Source organism: Pelophylax lessonae (genome assembly GCF_965119305.1).
Source record: "Pelophylax lessonae genome assembly, chromosome: 2".
NCBI lineage: Eukaryota > Metazoa > Chordata > Amphibia > Anura > Ranidae > Pelophylax > Pelophylax lessonae.
The window spans coordinates 350,702,415-350,727,859 of NC_138769.1; the positions used below are offsets into that span (position 1 = coordinate 350,702,415).

The window sequence follows — 25,445 nt, forward strand, 5'->3', positions numbered from 1 at the left end:
AACAACAACATTTGTGGCTTAAAGAGGTTGTAAACCCCCTTTTAATGACTTGTAAATGGGAAAACCCCCAGCTAGTGGGGATAATATAGCGCTTGCTAGTAAATTGCAAATATATAAATCTAAAACCATAGGATAAAATAAATGCCCTTAAATGCACAGTAAAATGCAGATATATAAATCTAAAACCTTAGGATAAAATAAATGCCCTTAATTGCACAGTAAGACCATATAATAATATTAAGAGCATATAAAAACATTGGTGCAAAGTGAAGTCCAAAAAATGTGCAAAAGTGACTGTATAATAGAAGTCCAAGGAGAAATTATGCCAAGAAAAAAGTGCGAGTGCTTGAGGCTAAATCCTCCAGTGATCCAGGAGATCCAATCACACAGGTGACTTTCAAAGGGGAGGTTAGATGTACACTCACCAGATGCGATGGGTCTCAAATGTCATATGACAATGAGGCCAGTATTGCTTTGTGACCATCCAGGTCAGGGGTAGGGTGACTGCTGGGCTCAGCTCCCTCTAGACCGGGTACTCCCCAGATGTGGATCGAATTCCCAAGGTCCTCCAATGTGGATAGGGAGAGGGAGGAAAGAAGGCTCCAGATGGTGCAATACCGTTAAAAAGTATTGTTTATTAACCACTTGCCTTCTGTGCACTTAAACACCCTTCCCATCCAGGCCAATGTTCAGCTTTCAGCGCTGTCACACTTTGAATGACAATTGCGCGGTCATGCTACACTGTACCCATTTGAAATTTTTATCATTTTTTTCACACAAATATAGCTTTCTTTTGGTGGTATTTAATCATCTCTGGGTTTTTTATTTTTTACAAAAAAAATAAAGACAAAAAATTTTGAAAAAAAAAAAAAGGTTTTTCTTATTTTCTGCGAGTAAATTTTGAAAATAAATTTTTCTCCTTCACTGATGGGCGCTGATAGGCTGCACTGATGGGCGCTGATAGGCTGCACTGATGGGCGCTGATAGGCTGCACTTATGGGCACTGATGAGGTGGCACTTATGGGCACTGATGAGGAGGTACTAATATGCCGCACTGATAGGCGGCACTGCTGGGCACTGATAGGCGGCACTACTGGGCACTGATAGGCGGCACTGCTGGGCACTGATAGGCGCCACTGAGAGGCGGCACTTATGGGCACTGATAGGCGGCACTGATGGGCACTGGCGGATGGCACTGGACACTGACGAGTGGCACTGATGAGCGGCACTGATGGGCAGCACCATCAGTGCCCACACTCAGTGCCCATAGTGCTGCCAGTCAGTGCTCATCAGTGCCTAGATGAGCAGGCACTGATGGGCACTGACTAGCAGCACTATGGGCACTGATTGTGGGCATTGATGGGGGGCACTGATGGCGGGCACTGTGGGCACTGATGGGGGGGCACTGTGTGTGTGTTTTTACCTTGTGTAATCAGGGCACTGGTGATCGGTGCCCTGATTACATTCTCCTGTGTCCCCGGCGCTGTGAGGCTCCCCCTCCTTCCTCACACTGCAGGCTCCGTGTGAGGAAGGAGCGCCGGCGATGAGAGATGATCTCATATGTTTACATATGAGATCATCGCTCATTGGACGGCCAGATCACGTGGTGAATGGCCGCTGTGATTGGCCATTCACCACGATCTGTGATCGGCCGTGTCCAAGGGACACGGCCGACACAGATTTTCCCCGCAGCGCGCTCGCGGGAGCGCGCTGGGGGCGTGTCACTGGGAGGCCGTTTAAAAACGGCCTCCCGAAAATTCGAGTCCGCGCTGCAGCCGTATATAGGCTGTAGCGCGGATGGGGGGTGGTTAAACGAAGTATGCAAACATGGATAAAATGACTCTTATAAAGTGCTAGCTTTAAGGTGGAACGCACGCCGTCAATCCGGAAGTCGGGCTTGGAACGCAAGCCGCTCTCCAAGCTACAGGCAGATACCGGAGGACAGCTAGCACTTTATAAGAGTCATTTTATCCATGTTTGCATACTTCGTTTAATAAACAATACTTTTTAACGGTATTGCACCATCTGGAGCCTTCTTTCCTCCCTCTCCCTATCCACATTGGAGGACCTTGGGAATTCGATCCACATCTGGGGAGTACCCGGTCTAGAGGGAGCTGAGCCCAGCAGTCACCCTACCCCTGACCTGGATGGTCACAAAGCAATACTGGCCTCATTGTCCTATGACATTTGAGACCCATCGCATCTGGTGAGTGTACATCTAACCTCCCCTTTTGAAAGTCACCTGTGTGATTGGATCTCCTGGATCACTGGAGGATTTAGCCTCAAGCACTCGCACTTTTTTCTTGGCACAATTTCTCCTTGGACTTCTATTATACAGTCACTTTTGCACATTTTTTGGACTTCACTTTGCACCAATGTTTTTTTATATGCTCTTAATATTATTATATGGTCTTACTGTGCAATTAAGGGCATTTATTTTATCCTAAAGTTTTAGATTTATATATCTGCATTTTACTGTGCATTTAAGGGCATTTATTTTATCCTATGGTTTTAGATTTATATATTTGCAATTTACTAGCAAGCGCTATATTATCCCCACTAGCTGGGGGTTTTCCCATTTATATCCACTTTTATCTATAGCAGCTGCTTTGTTATTTATACCACTATACTATATATTAGGCACTCCTAGGCGCGAGGCATATTCTCTGAATATATACTTATTTTAATGACTTGTGCCTATAATAAGGCTTACCTATAGGTACTGTAAATATCTCCTAAACTTGCACCATTTAGGAGATATTTACATTGCTGCAGCCGATGACGTCATCGGTGCATGCACTCTGAAGGAACACCCACCCGGCACGTTCCTTCAGAGTACTGTGCCGTGAACGGCGGCTCCTGGGCACATGCGGGGGAGTGATGTCATCACACCTCCGGCGAATCAGATGGCTGGAGGATGCGAACCAGGAAGTAGGACGGCGGAAAACGTCTGCGGTGTTACAGGTGAGCGGGCGGCACTGTGGTGGCATACTAGCTCATTATGCCTTTTGTCTTTCAGACTTTTTTTTTTTTTCTCCCCTGAGTTTTACAACATTTTTTTTTTTTTATATAACATTTTATTGAAGTTCAACGCATTACAGCAGAAATACATTACAACCATACAATGAACAAATAGTGTGGATACACAGTAAATGGCAATCGGTCATGAAACAAAAATAAGCGAATGTGCGTATAGAACTCCAGGGATAACAGAACAGTAATCTCTGTAACCAAAGGTATCAACAACAGATGATATTATTGGTATTAATATTAATGATATTAATGATAGTAATGATACCATTTTTCTATTTTCTGGGGTTAAGAAGGGAAACGGTAGGGTCAGGGGAAGAAGGTAGGGAAAAGGGGGAGGGGAGGATGGATAGCCAGACATATGCGTGTAAACCTGATACATGCGGTATAACGGGGCCAAAGCCCCCTATATTTGCTCCTGGGAGGAAAATGAACATAGGCAACGTTTAGTGTCAACGTTGGGCACCGTCTCAAGCACTCTCTGCACATACAAAACAGTAAGATGTAACTAGTACTACACAGCTAGCAACTAGATAATAGCAGTAAATAAATATCAAATCCCCAACAGACCGTATGGCTTGTCATGGTGCCCCATAATGATAAAGATAGATCGGGCCTTTGCCGAGGGCAGTTAGGAATGAAGCGGCACCAAGGTGTGAAGGAAGAGGGATCTGCCAGATCTTGTGTATCCATTGAAAGGTCAAATGTCCAGACAAGGTCTACTATGAGAATCCCCTGCCATTGGGGGAAAGAGATGCCATTTCCTGTTAAAGCGTAGGGCGGTGGCAGAGGGAGTGTGTTGCAGGCCTGTAAATTCTAGGTCACGCAGCCTAGATAAGTCCACATGGAGATCTTTGGTTGTGGGAGGAGATGGCTCCAACCACCGCTTCAGGATTAGTCTGCGAGCTATCATGAGGCAAGAGATTATCCATGGCTTGTTGTTGAGCAAAATACTCCGGGAGTGTTTGGGTATATGAATATCGGACAACGATGGATCACCAAACAGCAGGAGGTAAATGTCCTTTGGTAGCATTAGTCCCGTGTAGTTCGATATATACCGTAAGACCTTGTCCCAAAAAGAGGCGATGGGAGGGCACATCCAGAGTTTGTGAAGCAAAGAGGGAAATTGGCTCTTACACAGCATACAGAAGTGATGGGACACATCTGCGGACCACCTTATGTGTGGAAAGTAAGCCCGATGCAGAAGTTTGAACTGCTGTTCCCTCCAAAACTCATTTGTGATGTATCGGCGGGTGGTGAGATATCCGGATAGGATGCGGTGATGTGCTGTATCAGAGTGGAGTATAGCATTCCACGGTTTCGCCACTTGGTCAGAGACATGTTGAGCGAGTGCAGCAAGCAAGGGCTTATATAGGTGGGAAATCTTATGTTTGCCCTGTTGTATCCACGTATCCAGTAGTGAAGTGGCAAAGCGATTTTGGGGCGTGCGGCAGATTGAGTCCACAAAACTTAGGCATTGTCTGTAGTATAAGTAGTGACCCTTCGGCAGATGAAAACGAATAGCAAAGGTGTCAAACGAGAGAGGCATACCTGAACATTCATCAAACAATTGAGCAAACCTAGTAACACCTCGCCTTGACCAGTCCCCATAAGCAGAGCACTGCTGGGCCTGTGGGAACTTGGGATGATTACATATAGGCAAGAACCTGGAGAGGCGCTGAGGCAACTTAAAACGTCCCCTCAGGTCCCTCCAAGCCATCACAGTATCCCTGAGCAGCAAATTGCCGCGCAGCGACACCGGGAGATCAGCTGTTCCACAGTGCAGCAGTGCCGCCAGGTTCCAGGGAGCGGCTAATTCTGAGTCCAAGGCATAGTTGGTATATCTGGATTCACGACTCAACCAGTCTATACAGTTCCTCACAAGGCAGACCACATTATACAACCGAGTGTCAGGAAGATCCATGCCCCCATCCCGTTTGTTTAAGTGTAATTTGGCCATCGATATTCTAGAGCGTTTCCCTTTCCATAGAAATGAAGAGACAGCTTTGTGTAGTCTAGAGATATCTACATGTTTCAAGAGAAGTGGCAAAGTTTGGAGAGGGTAGAGGAGTTTGGGGAAGGTGGTCATTTTGTATAGGTGACACCTACCGCTAAAGGAGAGTGGCAAATTCGCCCATGTTTTGAGTTCTGCGCACATTTTATCGATAACTGGTGTGAAATTTAGACGGTACAAGGAGGAGGAGAATCGACCTATTTTTATGCCCAGGTAAGTAATATGACTGTTGTTGACCCGAAGGAGGGTAGATGATGCCCAATGCGGAGTATGAACTGTATTTAGCGGGAGGATTTCACTTTTAGTGAAGTTTATACGGAGGCCGGAACATAATCTATATTCTGCAAACATGTCCTGTATAAGCGGTAAATCATGGTTAGGGTCTGCGGTAAATATCAGAACGTCGTCCGCAAACATGGCGGTACGGAGTTCCTCCTGGCCCACTTTGATCCCCCGGAGCCCAGGATGATGCAGCATGTATCTGGACAATGGTTCCAGGGCCAGGTTAAATAGCAGGGGTGATAGAGGGCACCCCTGTCTGGTACCCTTGTATAACTTAAAAGGTTCCGAAATGTGGCCTGCTATTACCACCTGAGCCTCGGGGGATGCGTACATGGTTCTAATTGTGTGTAAAAAAGCGCCGGAGAAGCCAAAGCGTATCAGTACTTTGTCTAGCCACTGTATATTAACATTATCGAAGGCTTTTTCGGCATCTAAAGAGATGATTGCCGCCGTGTTGTCAGGGTTCGCTTTAGTGATTTCCAGGGCGGTTATAACCTTTCTAATGTTGGCGGCTGCTGAGCGCCCCTTAACAAATCCTGCTTGGGCTGGGTGTATAAGGGACGGGAGTATAGACGCTAATCTGTCCGCTATGATCTTGGAGAGCAGCTTCGAATCCACATTTAATAGTGAGATGGGCCTATAAGATCCCGGGTCCTTCGGGTCCTTCCCCTTTTTGTAAATCAGCTTAATGTGTGCCCGGTAACCAGTCGGCAGGTATGGATGGCCTGACATAATATGATTGAAGACGCTTTGTAGGGTAGGGGCCAAGTGGTCTACTGCCAATTTATAGAATTCCGGAGTGTAACCGTTGGGACCGGGCGATTTTCCTGGTGACAGTCCTAGAATAGTTTTCCGCACTTCCTCGACGGTTATAGGGGAATTTAGGGAGTCTAATTGGGTCGGGGATACTGTAGGGAGTGCCACCGATGACAACCATCGCGCAGCTGTAGTTTCATCGCAGGATTCGGATCCGTACAGGGACTTATAAAAGTCCGCAAATACCTTGTTGACTTCGGTGGGAGACTCTACAAGCTGACCATCCGCCCCCCTAAGGGAGGATACAAGTGTGGGCTCAAAAGGTCCGCGGCACAAAGAGGCCATCAGCTTTCCAGGTTTATTCCCAAAGGAGTGGAACTTCCAATCCAGGTGGGATTTGTAGAGTCTCTCCCTATTGTCAGCCCAGGTATCGAATTCTGTCTTCGCCTTGCGCCACCTGTCTCTGTTAGGCGGAGAGTTGTCAAGGTTGAGGTCGGTCTGTGCTTTTCTAAGGGAGGCGCTGGCTTCCGTATAGGCTTTGGCCACCTTCTTTTTATATGCCGCCGCGTATGCGATGATGCGTCCTCTCAGGACTGCTTTACCTGATTCCCATAGAAGCGTCGGGGAAATGGAAGGTGTGTCATTGATGTCGACAAAGTCGGCCCATACGTCGCCTAAAAGGGTAGCAATCCCAGGGTCCTTGGCCAAGTAGGAGGGGAATCTCCAATTTTTGAAGGAAGGGGCGGTTGCATGTATGGAGATATCGATGGAAATGGGAGCGTGATCCGAAATAGCTATGTCGTGGATTTTCGGTGAGCTAGTGTACGGGAGCATTTTAGTGTTGGCGAATGCGTAATCTATCCTCGTGAGGGTGTTGTGGGGGTGAGAGTAAAAAGTAAATTCCCTGCCTGTGGGGTTCGACAAGCGCCACGTGTCGGTAAGTTGTAAACTTTCCGCCAAGTTGAGCAATAAAGGGGAATGATATGTGTTCTTAGAGAATGAGGACCCCGTGGCCCGTGATCTGTCTTCAGAGGGTTGCATGAGCTGGTTGAAGTCACCGGTCACTAGTAATGGTAGATGAAGGAAAGGTGCTAGGGCACTAGCCAGTGTTTGAAAAAATGAAACAGAGGGGGCGGTAGGCGCGTACACACCCGCCACCGCCCACTCCTGCACCCCATCTCTGAGATGCAGAATGACGATGCGCCCCTCCCCATCAAAGTGTTTGTCATGGACTGTGACTTTGTAGTTCTTGTGGATCAGAATCAGTACCCCTGATTTCCCTTTCACTGCTGGTGAACCAAATACCTGTCCCACCCAGAGCTTATGCATTCTGTGGAAATCTCTCTCCTCTAAGTGAGATTCCTGCAGTATTGCAATGTCCGCCCTCAGACGTTTCAGGTGTCTGAGGACGGCCATTCGTTTGTGAGGTGACCTAAGTCCTTTGACATTCCATGAGACAATGGTCATGGGGGATCATAAAAGCTAGATTGAGCCGTGAAGCCTTTGAGAGCAGTATGAGGTCTGAGACGGCACCCGGTAGAATTTAACCTATGACTAAAGATAATTAGCAGGTGACCCAGTAAGGGCCGTACATCTGGCAAGTCAAGGGGGGGGGACAGGGGCACAAGTAGCCCACCAGGGGCTAGGGCTAGAGAGGAGGATAGGGGGCAAAAACATTGTGGACACTTCACTTTTTTCCTCATGCAATAGGGCACGCGGACGGACAGCGTTACCGGGTTTCTATGGTCAGCGTCCAAAATAGGCAACGAGATCGCTTCAAGTATCGACACCTCACGGCCCAAAAGGGACACCGAGCCCAGAAACCAGCAATAAGGCCGTGGCCCAAGTCACAACGAAACTGTGATTACTCAGTAACAGGTAAACGTCAACTTAATAAAACATAACAGGAATTAAACCATCAGAAGGTTAATGGATATAAACAATAAGTATAGAACATGTTCTATTACCTATACCTTCAAGGCAGCGAAAGTTTGCTGGATCATGAGAGGGGGCAGCCGAGCCGCCGAGGCACGGGATACAGATCCGTATTTCTTAGAGCCGTAGGGGCATCATAGCCAGCAGTCACTGCCCAGATTTATGAAAAGGGTATATGTCACGTAGGTAAGGTGACACCAGAGCTAAGGTCTCCTCCCGGAGAAAACGAGAAAAGAGCGGCCAGCACCGGCAGGTGCGTGGGGTCGCTCAACGATTCCTGCGACTGGACGATGATCCATTGGTGCGTTGCCTTTTCGTCGGCTCCTTCCGTGGACTCCGTTGCTCTCTTGCCCCCTGGGGGCGCTGGGGAGACGGTGTTGTTGGTGGCTCCACCTGAACGTTGAAGTGGCGGTCAAGAAAGTGCACAGCTTCCTCAGGGTATGTGAAAGACTTTTGTTCCCCTGATAAGTCGGTTAAACGCAAGGTAGCAGGGTATGCTAGGGTGAACTTGATAGCCTTGCGGTAGAGAGCTTGGCATATTGGCTGAAAGGCCTTTCTGCGTTTGGTAACCTCCTGCGAGTAGTCTGCAAAGACCAACAACTTGTGGCCATCAACTTGGAACGATTTAGAGTTCCTAAACGATTTGAGGATATTTTGGCGGTCCATGTAGTTTAGATACCGCACTATGACAGGGCGGGGTGTTTTCCTGTCATTAGATGGAGCCCCCAAGCGATGTGCTCTCTCAGCAATGCATGTTGTGTGAATCCCCAAGGCCAGAGGGAGGCGGGTAGTGGTCAAATCCATTAGCGTTTCTGCTCCGTATGATTCAGGGAGGCCTATGATCCGGAGGTTATTCCTCCGAGATCGGTTCTCTATATCGTCCAGCTTGTCCAATAGATAGCGCTGGGTCTGCCTGGCTTGCTGGTCCATCGAGAATGAGCCCTGGAGCTCATCCTCCACATCTGAAAGCCTATGTTCCAGCTCCTGTAGCCTGCGCGTGTGGTCTCCCAGTTCCTTCTGCAGCTGGGCCATCCCCAGGGTTATCGCCTTATCCACTGCCTCTGTGATGGTGGGTGATAGTAGGCTGGCCACCGCTTGGGCTAGAGAGGCGATTTGGGCCTCAGGCATGGGCAGGGAGGACTGACCTTGTAGGGCCGGCTGGGGTATAGGCGCGGCGTCCGCCATTACGGCCTCCGTGTAGGCCGCAGATGAAGCCGCGGGCTCAATTTGCGGCGGTGCGGCGGAGCCGTTCGGGCGAAGAAATTTGTCCATCCCTCTGGGTCTTCCGAAGGCGTAGGGTCGGACCGTGGGGTCGGATGGTTAGTGTGGACCGGGGAGAACGATCTTTTATGCAGGTTTGCCCGGAGCCGATGTCCCACACAGCCTCTCACATGGGCGCCGGAACCGGAAGTAGTCTTTACAACATTTTTAATCCAGCCTGGGCCTTGTGTCTCCAGAGGGATTAACGGAATGGTTAGATCTCTTTTGCAAACATCCGGCAGCTGGTCCAACTTCAAAACCTCTCGAAGTGACACTCCATCTTCAGAGAGTCCATAGACTGGCTCAACCACAGTCACCATGAGGTCCTCAATGGTGGTCAGAAGTCCTTGAGCATGAATAGAAATGGAGCGGGGGGGATTCCCAAATCCAGAGAGGAGTCCAAACAAGGGGGTTCTTCAGCCTGATGGAGGTGGGAGTGACACTTTCTTGTGTTCTTTTTTCTGATATTGTTTAATGTTATTACTGTAATGGGTGGCACAGTGGTTTAGTGGTTAACCCTTTCACCTAGCAGCAAGAGGGTCGCTGGTCCAAATTCCAACCACGACACTACCTGCCTGGAATTTGCATGTTCTCCCTGTGCATGCGTGGGTTTCCTCCAGGTACTCCGGTTTCCTCCCACACTCCAAAGACATGCTGGTAGGTTAATTGGATCCTGTATAAAAAAATTGACCCTACTATGTATGTGTGAATGTGAGTTAGGGACCTTAGATTGTACGCTCCTTGAGGGCAGGGACTGATGTGAATGTGTAATGTATATGTAAAGCACTGCGTAAAATTGACAGCGCTATATAAGTACCGGAAATAATAATACTGTACATGTTAAATTGTGTGTGCGATTTCATACAAATGCACAGAGCAACTTCACTTTTATATAATGTTCATTTTCCTGCCTTTGGGCTAAAGGTTGTCCAGTAGGTAGTATTACATACCTATTCATGGTTCTCTTCTCTGATTAGCAAGGGGGAAGGCACTCTGTGAGGTCTGTTTTATCTGTCTTGTCTGCTTTATTTGGTATAGTATGCCCAGTTACTATCTAGAATCTCATAGTTGAATTTGTTGTTTATTTAGGACAAAAGACATAAAGTGAAAGTGAAGAAAGAAACTGTGAATTCTGCAGCAATATACAAGTTTAAAAAGCAGAGACAACGATAACCAGATCAAGAAAGGCCACTGTTTGCTATTCAAGAGATGAATGAAGTCTTTATAGGAATACATTTTTCTTTTCATTTGTGTCCAAAAATATTGTTGCTATCATCTGTACAGAAGAGAGATCTATATGTAATAAAAGAGCATGGGTAAATGTTAATGTTTTTTAGGTTTTTGATTTTGTATTTGTACTGTTAAAGTCAATTCACAAAATATCACAGGTTATCTTTCATTAAAGATGAAATCTGGTCTTGTACACCTCTATTTTAGTCTCTACATTGTAGTAAGCAAAAGGGAAGTTCTTCAGGCCACCCTATGTCGTCTTATATCTTTCATAAAGCTACCATTATAGGGCCCATTCTTTTGATTGGTAACGGTAATGATCGGTGTTGTTCTGTGATTGGGGACTGGAAAGATACATGCCCTTTAGTAATGTGCAATCAAACTCTGGTGAGATGGGTAGGCTAAACAGAGTTCATTTTAGCAGTGAGTAAGGTCAAGGGCATGAAGCATTGATGTAATGGCATTAGTGCCTCCTGTAGACTACATTGAGGGTGGGCAGGTGACTTGCCTCTTGCAACAGAAAGCAACTTCAGTGACTGGTCTCCATAACAGGAAATAAGCGAGTCTGTGGTTCTAATATTCAGGGTGCTGCTCTCAGAATACATATGTCAGTACCTTCAGCGCTGCAGGGGGAGATTTCACCATCTGGCGTTTAAAAAAATAAACAAATAAAAATGTATGCCCAGAATTAGAGAGGGGAGTGGTCAGCAGACTCTTGTACATAAGCATGTACCTTTTTTTTTTTTTTTTGGCAGAGATTTTCATCCACATTGATGTAAATGGAGAAATCTATTCTTAAAGGAACATTATATGTATGCCCAAAATTAGAGTGGGTAGATATATGGCGAAAGTTTCTAATTTTGGGCCCTTTTTCTGGTAGAGATTTCATTAGTTGCATTGAACGATGTGAATGGAGAAATATGTTAGGTTTTTTTTTTTTTTTTTTTCAGCCCACAGGCTGAACGAAAAAAAGAACATTATATGTATGCTCAACATTAGGAGTGTGGCAGAAACTCCTAATGTTGGCCATGCACGTAATGTTTGTAGAATGCCAGGACAGTTCAAACACCCTCCAAATGACCCCTCCTTCCTTTTTTTTTTTTTTTTTTTTTTTTTTTTTTTTTTTTTAGAAAGTAGACACCCCAAGGTCTTTGCTGAGAGGCATGTTGAGTGTATGGAAGATTTTTATTTTTTTCCCACAAATTTTTAGAAAATGATGAAAAGATGTTTGTTTTTTTTTTCTTTGTTGTAAAAAAAAAAAAAAAGAAAAGTTGTAATTTTACTGGGCTTTTTTTTTTTACATATGTCATGTGTATATTTGGCATTACATCTCGGAGACTTTTTGGGAACCTAGCCGTGTACAGGGCCCCAAAACCCAATTAATTTAAACCCCAGAATTTAAATTATTTGGACAAAACTAGGCCTAATGATGGACTCCTATTGAACAGCGATAACAGACATGGATCTATGTAATGTATATCCACCTAATTGTATCTAATGCCCATAATACCATTATTTATTACAGTACCAGCTCAAAATTTCTGATATGGAGGAGGAGGGGGAAGCGTGTTCTGAGGGCACTGATCTACACAGCTTGAGTCCTCAGACTCACTCACAGTCCAAGGCAGGGGTACTCAAATGTAAACTTGAAAGGTCCACTTACCAATTTTCCATTTATTCCGAGGTCTGGAAAAGTGACCGTCAAATTCCAAATACAGAACGCCAACAACATTAAAAGGCATTCCCCAAAACTTACCCCCATCCAATGTAGAGTGACCATTGTGCCCCCAATAATGCAGAGTGACCAGTGTGGATTAGAGCGCCACATGATTACAAAAAGCCAAGTTCTTCTGCTTACCCGGTGGAGGTCATGCAAAGTCCCGCCTCCTGGACCGGCTCCTATGATAGATGGCACCAGTGTTCTGTCTATCATAGGTAGGAGCCTGTCCAGGAGGCGGGACTTCTTATGACAGCCTCTCCGCCGGGTAAGCAGAAGAACTTTGCTTTTTGTAATCATGCGGCGCTGCCAGTGTAAGACACAGCCACTCCGATCCTCTGCATTCTGCCCCCCGCTGATGACAGAAGGAAGGAGACTGCTTCGGCGGTCCACATTTAAGCACGCGTGTGTCCGGACGCGGCCCGGAGTCCGCCTATTGAGGACCCCGGGTCCAAGGTATTTGGTAAGGGGCATGGTGAATTTTTTGAAGTTGTAATTTTTTTGTCATTTTTAGAAAATTTAAGAAATTAAAAAAAAAAAAAAAATCACAATTCTTTTTTACATACTGTTACTAGTGCAGTACAGTGTCATCATATAAGTGGTGTGGCGGTGATCAGAGAAACTGACTGGTGACAGTGGGGAAAAAAAAAAAATTCTTAATAAATGAAAAATGTTATTACTCTTTTTTTTTTTTTTTCTTTTTTATGTTTTCTTTTTAACCACTTAAGCCCCGGAGGATTTGGCTGCTAAACGACCAGGGGGTATTTTGCGATTCGGCACTGCGTGACTTTAACGGACAATTGCGCAGTCGTGCAACGCTGTACCTAAACGAATTTGGCGTCCTTTTTTTCCCACAAACAGAGCTTTCTTTTGGTGGTATTTGATCACCTGTGCGATTTTTTTGATCATGCGCTATTACCAATAAAAGAGCGTACATTTTGCAAAAATAGCAATATTTTTCACATTTTTTTATATGAAATTCCCCCCCAAAAAAATGTAAAAATCTAAATTTTTTTAACATTTTCGGACAATTTTGTTTTATGCTACCTATGTTTGGTAAAAAAAAATTGCAAAAAGTGTATTTTGATTGGTTTGCGCAAAAGTTATCGCGTTTACTAACAAAGGGAAAGATTTTTGTCATTTTTGTTGTGTTTTTTTTTTTTAACGCGTAATGGCGGCGATCTGCGATTTTTTTTTTTTTTTTTTTTTTGCGGTACTGCGACATTGCGGCGGACAGATCGGACCCTTGACTGACATTTTTGACACTTTTGGGGTTACCAGTGACATTTCTACAGTAATCAGTGCTATATATATGCACTGTTACTGTAAAAATACACTGGTAGTGAAGGGGTTAACTTTGAGAGGGAGGGGCTGTGTGTCCCTAGGGGCGTGCTTTCTACTGTGATTGGCTGTGGCTTCAGCTGTATGCAGAGTGATCAACGGTTCTACATAGTAGAACCGTATGATCATCTCTCATACACAGGGGAGAATGACAGGCAGCTTGTTTACACAAGCCGCCTGACTTTCTCCCTCTCCCCCGCCGATCGCAGAGTGGCCGGCGGACATCGGGTCCGCCGGTCACATGCGCGGGGGGGTCCGTGACCACGCGGGAGCGGGAGCGCGCCTACGTCAGTTTGCCTGTGAGGGGCTGACCGCCGACGTAGATAGTCGTGCGGCGGTCGGCAAGTGGTTAAGACACCAGGAAAATGTAATGTTACCATAGTTACATTGTGCTGCTCTGGGGAAGTGATCCGTATTTTTTTTTTTTTTTTTTATACATTATGATTGCTTAAAACAGTGAATTTCATTGCTATAAGCAAACATTTTACTGAATGAAATGGATTCATTCAGTTTGTTTTATTGTAATTAGCTATGATTGGCCAAAGCTAATCACATGGTACAGATGGACTGTGACTGGCCCTGCCTGTACCATTTGATCACTGTGACCAATCACAGCTAGAAACACAATTGTACACAATAGACGGCATGCCATTGTTTACAATTGTCATGTGATCTGCTGTAATCGGTCACATAGTACCCGCAGTGAGCAGGTACACTGATCAGTCATCAGCTGTGTCCGATGGACACAGCCATTGACAGATTTATCACATATGGCAATATGCGAGTTGTTTGGTCACAGCCCTGTATAACAGACGGAGGACAAAGTGATCTCATCCTCTATCCAGTGGTTCTCAACTCCGGTCCTCGGGACCCACCAACAGGCCAGGTTTGCAAGATAACTAAATTACATCACAGGTGATCTCATTTGCTGCTCAGTGATTGTGGTATTCTAGTCTGCATCCCCCAAGGTAATACTTAAAATCTGGCCTGTTAGTGGGTCCCGAGGACCGGAATTGAGAACCACTGCTCTATACTGATGCCTTTCTTCTCCTTTTATGAGGTTGTGATGAACACCGCATGCTTGAATCACACATTCTGCCTTCTCTAGACTAAGTTGCATGTCACAGTGGAAAATGTGCTTGTTAGGATGCCAAACATGCAGTAGTTAAATACTTTTTTTTTTTTTTTAATATTTATAAGGTGCCATAAGAGTGCAAATGCCTCATCAGCCAAGAGTACATTAGGCATTTTAAGTCCAGACGTTTTGGGCAGAGATTTGTCCACAGGTAAATTCAAGCAGCCCTTAAACAGCCTTCTCCCCATTTTGGTTGCCCTGAACACTCTAGAGTCAGCTGTGTTTCTGTAAGCAGTTGGACCAAACGACTCCCATATCGCTTGGCTGGTGTCATGGACAATTCCTGATATTGTGGATATTCCTAGCAGGAAACAATGACTTAAAGAGGTGAATGTATGACCCAATGCAAGAAATTTCGGAAGAGTATTAAGTAACATATTAAGAAATGCCCTAAAGTGGTTGTAAAGGCTTAAGGTTTTTGTCCATCTTAATGCATTGTATGCACTAATATAAGGTGTGTGCAGTAGCCCCCCAATACTAACCTGAGGTCCATCTAGATTTAGCAAGCATGAGAGACTCAGCTACCCTGGACTCCCCTCCTCATTGGCTAAGACAGCAGCGCAGCTCCATTGGCTCCCGCTGATGTCTGAGCCAAGGAGGAGAGAAAGGGGGTGGAGCTGAGCCATGGCTCTGTGTCTGAATGGACACAGGGAGCTGTGACTTGGCTCGGTTGCCCCCATAGCAAACTGCTTGCTGTAGGGGCACTCAACAGGAGGGAGGGGCCAGGATCTCCGAAGAGGGACCCGGGAAAAGGATCTGGGCTGCTCTATACAAAACCAGTTGTTTTTATTGAAAAAAACAAAACTTTAAAACCACTTTAACACAATGGTTTATGTTCACGAGAAATACAACATTCAAAACCAGGCCCTTTTTTTGCTACTATGCAATGACTACATAATGCCCCCCCCCCCCCCGAAAAAAAAAAAAATTCCTTATCGAAATTGCATACCATAATTAAACACGCATGCCCTTCTGGACCTGACATGCAGTTTCTGGGGGAAATCACATTGCTGGGGCAAACTAAACATGCTAGCAATACATGTGTTTAAATTCAGTTATTTTTGTGGAGGGGGTGGCTGGATGAAGACATATATTTGGATGAAAAAATTTTCCATAGCCATTTTAAAAATTTGCATGCATAAGATGCCCTGCTCATTAATTGCACTGGACACTAGTGGTATATGTAAACTGGCCCAGCTAGCTTTGCTTTTAGAAATCATGGAGCCCCATACTGCCTACCTAACAGGGCCCCCCCCCCACCCCTCAGAAAAAATCAAATTATATTTTTACTAAAAATACACTAAAAGTATTATATGACATGTTTACTGACCCCTTCCTCTGCTGTACATTCTGAAACATCCCCTTGTGTGCCTTCAGCAGCTACTGGCAGGAGAGGAGAGAAGCCGGCCAAGCTGTGGGGAAAAGGGGTGCACAGGAGGGCCCAGAAAGCAGAGGGATTGGGGCAGGGATGCTTGTACTGATCCCCCTGCAGCACAGCTGGAGGAATGGAGTAGACAGAAGCCGGCAGCGCTGCAGGGGAGACAGAGGAGGATTGGTGTCTGCAGGTGCCTGGACTCCTGCTCAGCAGGTGCTTAGACTCCCTTTTAAACTGATGGGGCCTGGCCCTAGTACAGAAGGGCTGGCTGTACTGCATTATCAGCGGCCCTGTACTAGCCTACCCTACTTACCTAGGTAAATAATCAATGTAAACATTATTGGCTGGGGAGAGGGGAAGGGTTGTTTAATAAGATTAAAAAAGCAAGGCTGCATTACCACAGAGCAAATAGGAGATGCTCCTTTAGGGGCACACAATGTCTCATGTTGGTATTCATCCGTTACAGACATTTGGGTGAAATTATAAAAATTCAAAGGATTCTTTGAAAAATGATTGTGAGATAAAATAAATAATAGATTTAAAATCACTCATTTATATTAGTCCATCCATATTAGTGAATTGAAACTGGTATCTTACATTAACCACTTGCCGACTGCCGTCAGTAGATTTACTGCGGCAGTCAGCCCCTCACAGGCAAGGCGACGTAGGTCTACGTCGCTAGCCTGTGAGGCTCTGGGGAGCGAGTGCGCGCCGCCAAATGTGCGCCCCCGCTCGGTCACGGACCCCCCCCCGTGCGTGTGCTCAGCGGACCCGATGTCTGCCGGGCACTCGCGATCGTCCGTGACACCGGGAGAAAGGCAGGCGGCTAATGTAAACAAAGCCGCCTGTCATTCTCCCCTGTGTAAAAATGGTGATCATACGGTTCTACTATGTAGGACCGTTGATCACTGTTCTTACACAACTAGCCACAGCCAATCACAGTAGGAATCACGCCCCTAGGGACACACTTAACCCCTCCCTTTTAAAAAAACTTCACTGCCAGTGTCATGTTTACAGTAACAGTGCATATGTATAGCACTGATTACTTTAGTAATGTCACTGGTAACCCCAAAAGTGTCAAAAATGTCAGTCAAGGGTCCGATTTGTCCGCCGCAATGTCGCAGTCCCGCAAAAAAAAATCGCAGATCGCCGCCATTACGTGTTAAAAAAAAAAACAACAAAAATGACAAAAATCTTTCCCTTAGTTGGTAAACGCAAACCAATCAAAATACGCTTTTTGCGATTTTTTTTACCAAAAAACAAATTTGTTTTGTCCATTAAAGTCACGCAGTGCCGAATCGCAAAATAGGCCCTGGTCAGGAAGGGGGTAAAATCTTCCGGGGCTTAAGTGGTTAAGCATGCAAAGGTTACATGCTGCATCTATTAAGGTGGTTTCTTCCACCAGTTTGTTCTTCTCACTAGTATAGTAGTATTAATATATGGCTGTGGTCATATTTGTGAGATGCAGTACAGTTTGGTGAAATGCTGCACTAAAGTTATTATTTTTATTTGGTTCATACCTGAACATTTAGTAAAATGTGTGAAATGCAGGTCATACAATATAATTGGTAAAGTATTTTAATCTAAATTACTGCAGCATTAGTACAAAGATCGAATTTGGCAATTATGCTTTCTTATCAAACTTAAAGCAGAGTTCCACCCAAAAGTGGAACTTCCGCTCATTTGTTTCCTCCCCCCTCCGGTGCCACATTTGGCACCTTTCAGGGGGAAGGAGAGAATGGGTACCTGTTTTCTGGGAGACGGCACCGCGGTGCTGTCCCTCGGAAGTTTGGACCCCTCCTCCTTCCCCCGCCGCCTAGCTAATCTGAATGCGCAGCGCACTTTGTGCATGCGCAGTAGGAACCCGCCCGTGAAGCCGCAAGGAAACATCGGCTGTGGTGCCGACATCGCTGGACTCCAGGACAGGTAAGTGTCCTAATACTAAAAGTCAGCAGCTACAGTATGTGTAGCTGCTGACTTTTAATTTTTGGAGGGGGAGGCAGGAACACCGCTTTAAAGTGTAATTAAAGGTAAAACATTTTTTTTTTTACTTTTGGATAGAGTGGAGAGTAGTTAGAACATCTGTCAGGTTTTTATTGCTGTGTGTATCCCATTAGAGAGATTCACCCTCTCTATTTGTCCTGTTTCATCGAAAGTGAAAGTAAAAGAAAAACCCAAATTTGGCGTTGTCACCAGAAAAGGGGAAGTATTCCAGTAGGGAAACTAGTGCTGGTGACAACCAGGGATTCCCTTACTTTGGAGATTTTGGAGAGATTTCCTCTCACTTTCTGTTTTGACTATGGAACAGGAAGAAAAGGGAAAAAAATGTTTTGTATTCAGTTCTACTTTAACCACCTAGTGTCCGTGCCAATTCCGACATTTCTTATGTAGCACTGCCCCCATGCTTAGATTGGATTCCCCTGGGTTACCCTTAGCATTAGACAATTGAACTTATAGCTTTAAGTCCTCGGCTCAGTCAATGAACAGTCCAGGGGATTTGTTTTTTTTTGTATTTTATTTTGGAACTGGAATGGGAGAAGGGATGAGTGGGATAGTCCAACTTTGCACTATGCACAACTTGAGGACAACTATCTGTGGTGTGTGCGGCAAGGCTGCTGCTTCACTTTGCCACTGATTTGAAGGTTTTAAATGATGAACAGTACTTTAAGCTTCTCTTCAGGGTCTATCTTGGCACCCCCTTTCTGACCCACTGTGTGTGCTGGATTTTGTCCACTTACTCTCCCTGGAGTGGTCTCCTTCCTGGGCAGACCCCTGGCAAGCTTTCTGGTACTTACAGACACTGTTTTTCACAGGAATCTCTGCAACTGCTCCACTATCAGTTTTCACAGGACCTCCCAGCTCAGCCCCACACGTCTGGTCCACTAGGCCGACTTCCTGTGACCACTTCCTCTCTGACAGGAGGAGAGACAGCCATCACCCTCTTCCTGGGACTCTGCTTCCTGCCAAAGATGCCCTGTCACATGTGCCCTTGGCTTTTATGACCAATCCCAGGATGCACTGCGGTTGTGCCCTCCCACTGGGACAGCCACAAAAGCCTGTGTGTCACTGGCTTGGTTTCCTCCACTGTCCAACAGGCTCCCTATTGGACACAGTGGGGACACTCCCTCAGACCAAGTGAATCACACCTGGACACATGTAACAGGCAAAACTAGAAATCCTGCTCCCTGATAAGCAGAAGAACAATTAAATGCTTTTACCTAGCACCTGACTAGGAGGGTGCTACACTTACATCATGTAAAATGTGCATTCTTGTGCTAGAATAGTACCTTAGAACCCCCTAGCAATATATATTTTCTGAAAGCAAAGTCCCTGGAGAAAAAAAAAATGGTAGATTCTGCAAGTCACTTGATATTTGTGCAGTGGTTTATTACATGCAAATTTTCAGGAAAAAATACCCTTTCAAGAATTTTAGTGCACAAAAACACAATATAACACCCATTATTTTGATAAAAAATAAAAGATGATGTTATGCTGCGTTAATAGATAACCAACATGTCGTGTTTTAAAATTGTGTACGCCCGTGGAATGGTGACAAGCTATGGTACATTAAATTATCCATAGGCGACGCTTTGAAAGCCTTTACAGGTTAACAGTCTAGAGCAGGGGTCTGCAACCTTTAACCACTTTACCGCTGAGTACTTGAATAGTACTGCGGCAAAGTGGCTCGTTCCCGTCTGACGACGTAGACCTACGTCGCCAGACTCCTCCCCTGTAGGCGGCGCTCGCGCGCCGCCGGAGGCGCGCTCCCGCTGTTTTCATTCACAGCGGGAGTCGGGCCAGGGGAGGAGCAGCGGCGATCGCCGCTGCTCTGCCCCGATCGTCGGGGATCTAGTGTGGAGATCCGCCCGCCTGTGTAAACACAAGCGGGCGGATCTCCTCAGTGACAGGGAGTGACAGATCGGACTGTTCAGCATAGCTGGACATCCGATCTGTCCCTGTCTCACACAGTCACCTCCCCCCCCACACATCAGTAAGCACCAGGCATACATTAACCCATCCCTCTCCAATAAAATTAACCCCTTCCCTGCCAGTGTCATTTTTACAGTAACAGTGCATATATATAGCACTGATTACTGCAGTAATGTCACTGGTACCCCCAAAAGTGTCAAAAATGTCAGTCAAGTGTCCGATCTGTCCGCCGCAATGTCGCAGTCCCGCAAAAAAAATCGCAGATCGCTGCCATTACTCGTTGAAAATAAAAACACCAAAAATGACAGAAATCTTTCCCTTTGTTAGTAAACGCAATAACTTTTGCGCAAACCAATCAAAATACGCTTATTGCGATTTTTTTTACCAAACATGGGTAGCAGAAAACAAATTGGCCAAAAATTTTAAAAAAAATTGGTTTTTACATCTTTTTTGGGGGGAATTTCATATAAAAAAATGTTAAAAATATTGTTATTTTTTCAAAATAAACGCTCTTTTTTTGTTTATAGCGCAAAAAGTAAAAATCGCACAGGTGATCAAATACCACCAAAAGAAAGCTCTGTTTGTGGGAAAAAAAGGACGTCAATTTCGTTTGGGTACGGAGTCGCACGACCGCGCAATTGTCAGTTAAAGTCGCACAGCGCCGAATCGCAAAAAGTGGCCCAGACGTAAGACAGCAAAATGCTCTAGTGGTAAAGTGGTTAAGACAAAAAGAGCCACTTGGACCCGTTTCCGAAAAAAAAAAAAAAAACTGGGAGCCGCAAAACCATTGCGACATTTAAAACAAATATAACACTGCATATATTGTTTCTTACCTTAATGCTATATACACCATACATGCCCCTTACAATGTAGTGACCAGCATACATGCCCCTTATGATGTAGTGACCAGCATACATGCCCCTTATGATGTAGTGACCAGCATACATGCCCCTTATGATGTAGTGACCAGCATACATGCCCCTTATAATGTAGTGACCAGCATACATGCCCCTTACAATGTAGTGACCAGCATACATGCCCCTTATGATGTAGTGACCAGCATACATGTCCCATTCGATGTAGTGACCAGCATACATGCCCCTTACAATGTAGTGACCAGCATACATGCCCCTTACAATGTAGTGACCAGCATACATGCCCCTTACAATGTAGTGACCAGCATACATGCCCCTTACAATGTAGTGACCAGCATACATGCCCCTTATGATGTAGTGACCAGCATACATGTCCCTTATGATGTAGTGACCAGCATACATGCCCCCCTTCAATGTAGTGACCAGCATACATGCCCCTTTCGATGTAGTGACCAGCATACATGCCCCTTACAATGTAGTGACCAGCATACATGCCCCTTATGATGTAGTGACCAGCATACATGCCCTTTATGATGTAGTGACCAGCATACATGCCCCTTACAATGTAGTGACCAGCATACATGTCCCTTATGATGTAGTGACCAGCATACATGCCCCTTTCGATGTAGTGACCAGCATACATGCCCCTTATGATGTAGTGACCAGCATACATGCCCCTTTCGATGTAGTGACCAGCATACATGCCCCTTATGATGTAGTGACCAGCATACATGCCCCTTATGATGTAGTGACCAGCATACATGCCCCTTTCGATGTAGTGACCAGCATACATGCCCCTTATGATGTAGTGACCAGCATACATGCCCCTTATGATGTAGTGACCAGCATACATGCCCCTTATGATGTAGTGACCAGCATACATGCCCCTTATGATGTAGTGACCAGCATACATGCCCCTTAAAAAGTAGTGACCAGCATACATGCCCCTTTCAATGTAGTGACCAGCATACATGCCCCTTAAAAAGTAGTGACCAGCGCGCCGCTGCCCTCCTCTCTGACAGCAGGCGGGAAGGTGACGTTGGGACGGTGCGTCACTAACGCACGCACCACTCCCCCCCACGCGACGTCACAGCCAGTACAGCGCCACAGTGGGGAGTGTCGGGGCGCACAGTGCGCCTCCTCCCCTCGCTAGCATCCAACTCAGAGCCGCGGCAAAGGTTCAAAAGAGCCGCATGCGTCTCCGGAGCCGCGGGTTGCTGACCTATGGTCTAGAGTTATACAGGAGGTCTGGTGCTAGAATAATTGCTCTCACTCTGACATTCGCGGTGATACTTTATATGTATGGTGTGATCATCGTTTACACATACATGCATGACCCATGCGTGCGTTTGCATTTGCACATGAGCACGGGACACTTTAAAAAAATTAAAAATATATATTTATTTAAACTTATGTTTTACACTACTTTTTTATTTATTTATTTATTTTTTACGTACCACAAATGGGAAGTGGTTAAGAGAATTTGCTCTTTTCCTCTAAACCAATCTCTTACAGATATCTTGATTTTCTGTGTCCCCCACAGCTCACATTGGTTCCACTTTACGACTGCTACTTCATTATTGTATCCTACTGTAACTTGAGATCAGAGGGAGGAACCAGTGGGAGCTACAGGGGACCTAGATGATTGATCCTCAAGGAATCCCTAGAACCGCCCCTTGTCTCCACCCCTACACACCTCTTACCACCGCTCCCTTTAGAAAAAAGGTAATCAAGTATATTTTAGGAGGCTATACAAGTAATTTATATGGAATTTGGTAATAAAAGCAATGTAGTAAACTGCACAAATTATTAGAAATATCCAGAGACAGACCCATATGCCGTAAAGAGACAGCCCAAAATCCAGCAAAGAGACAGCCCCATATCCAGCAAAGAGACAGTCCCATATCCAGCAAAGAGATAGGTCTATATCCAGCAAAGAGACAGGCACATATCCAGTAAGAGAAATCCCCATATCAAGTAAAGAGACAGGCCCATTTCCAGCAAAAAACATCCTCCATATCCAGCAAAGAGACATCCCCATATCCAGCAAAGAGACAGACTCATATCCAGCAAAGGGACAGGCCCAAATCCAGCAGGAGACATCCCCATCCAGCAAACAGACAGCTCAATCCAGCAAGGAGACAGCCCAATCCAGCAAGGAGACAGCCCAATCCAGCAAGGAGACAGCCCAATCCAGTTAAAAGGCACAGCCCATTCCAGCAAAGAGACAGCCCAGTCCAGCAAAGAGACAGTCCAAATCCATCAAAGAGACAGCCCAGTGCAGCAAAAAAACAGCCCAATCCAGCAATAAGACAGCCCAATCCAGCAATAAGACAGCCCAATCCAGCAAAGAGACAGCCTAGTCCAGCAAAGAAACAACCCAGTTCAGCAAAGGGATGGTCTAATCCAGCAAAGACACAGCCCAGTCCAGCAAAGAGACATCCCAAATCCAGCAAAGAGACAGCCCAGTCCAGCAAAGAGACAGTCCAATCCAGTAAAGAGACAGCCCAAATCCAGCAAAGAGAGAGCCCAATCTAGTAAAGAGACAGCATAATCTAGCAAAGAGATAGGCACAACACAGTCTCTATCAGCAGCACTGTCAATTTATTTACCAAAAAAACTTGTCTCCATGGAGACACATTGTCGAACTGCTCTGCACCTCTGCTACACTGTGACAGTGACTTCTCTGGTGCAGGTGCGCCTAAATGAGCTTCCGGTCTGCAGGGAGAGGCGGAGTGGAGTGCAGATCACTCTGCCTTCTGCTCTTTTAGGCTGCAGCCAGAGATATCCTGCTTGTCTACTCCACCATATGATCACTCTGAAGCGGAAGCAGGCTTTGTTCCCAGTGCCTCCCACACTGTCTCTGATGAAGGTGCCGGAATATTGTTCCGGCACGTTCCACCAGAAAAAAAGCCCTCGGTGTTTGGCAGCAAAAGCACTGAAAAGGGCAAGTTCAGTCATCTTTTACATGTAACGGGCTTGCCTATTTAGTTTATCATGACAGGGTCACTTTAAAGGAGACCTGTACTTAGAGAAATGTGAGGGCTGCTATTGCTTTCTGCTATTCCAATTTTAATTGCCTGGCTACCTTTGGCTTCAGTCCTTTTGGAGTCACTGAGCTGGACCCCCCCTGCCATTTAGAAAGTCAGAGAAAAGAAGAAACACATTATCTACATGTCCCTTGACAGTGCTTCAGAAACTACTGAAGGCATAGGACTACAACCAGGCAACTAGCATTTTTAGAGTAGGAGAGCAATGGCAGTCTCTTTATGTGTTTTCTTGAAAGCCCACACTCCAAAGACATGCAGGTAGGTTAATTAGTTCCTGTTTATATTAGCCTATGAATGTGAGTAAGGCCTCTTTCACATGGGGGCCTCCGTTGAACAGACTCTGCTTGCTCAGCAGGTGATTGCTCCTCTGATCCCTGCTGAGAAAGCAGATGACAGGTCTGTCTCTGCTCACTGTGCAGAGCGGAGATAGACCTAGACCTGCTCTCCTCACATGTCAAAGCTAGCACCCAGGGTAAATGAAGAGTTTGATCAGGTCCACATGAAAAACTGACAGGCGGACCTGATCGGATAGCATGCTATATATGGATAACCAGGATAAAGAAATACAATTCCAACACTTCACCCTACTATAAAAAAAAAGTAAAAAAAATGTTTTGCTTGTGTTCTCATTGAAGATATTTTCCATTATTATGATTGGAAACTTCTCTACTGAGAACACAGCCAGTTATACAACATGTTACACAAACATGATGCAGGTTTTAACCTTTTCCACTCTTCTCTGTTTTTGGTTGTAGTAGGCCTTTGCCCCCAGACCTTTATGGTTTTGTAGTTTACATGTTCCTTTGGGTTCCCTTTAAAAAAAGAAAATACTATTGAAATATCTGGAAATTTTACAAAGTGTTTAAAAAATAGGTTTAAATCAGATTCCTGCAAAACTCTCCCTGCACTTATCTGCTATTATGTAGTACACCTTTTTTACCACTAGATGTCAGTTGAAGATCACTGTTTTTTCCTTCCTATTAAAGCTTAGCGTTTGTCTGAGCAGTATATTGTGCCCTGTACAAAGGGCCACTGCTGGACCAATTTCTCTTAATCCAAGTGAACTCTTTAAAAAGAAGGCGGTAAGGGGGATACTTGCTGCTCTCCTGAGGGTGTTATCTGAAACCATATTCTTACCTTTAAAGTAAACCAGTCACAAATCTGGGCAAAACTGAGTTCATGATGAAGATATGAATATGCAGAGAGGTTGTCTTCACTGAAAAGAACAAACCAAAAATCACCACCAGATCAAGAGGGATAGGCAGCTGGAGTTATGTGTATATATATATATATATATATATATATATATATATATGTATCTACTACTAACTGGACTTTTGGTTTTTAAGAAAGATATTCTCTGCTTATGTATTATTTTCACCATATGCCTGATTTGAACTGCCCAGATTTTTGACAGATCTACATTAAAGGAAAGCCAACTAGGAAACATTTATTGAACTGACATAATCACCCACGCTGTTTAATTTTTTTTTTTTTTTTTAAGGATCGTCCTAT

The 25,445-nt window shown here is 45.2% G+C and overlaps 1 protein-coding gene across 1 annotated transcript in view; it reads left to right on the forward strand.

Moving 5' to 3' along the window:
* The window catches only part of UTP11 (UTP11 small subunit processome component), a 28,168-nt gene extending 17,688 nt beyond the window's left edge, over positions 1 to 10,480 (forward strand). The window contains exon 8 of the mRNA XM_082244392.1: positions 10,367 to 10,480. Coding sequence (XP_082100518.1) covers positions 10,367 to 10,450 — 84 coding nt within the window. The 3' untranslated portion in view covers positions 10,451 to 10,480. The remainder of the gene's footprint in view (positions 1 to 10,366) is intronic.
* Positions 10,481 to 25,445: the final 14,965 nt, after the last annotated feature.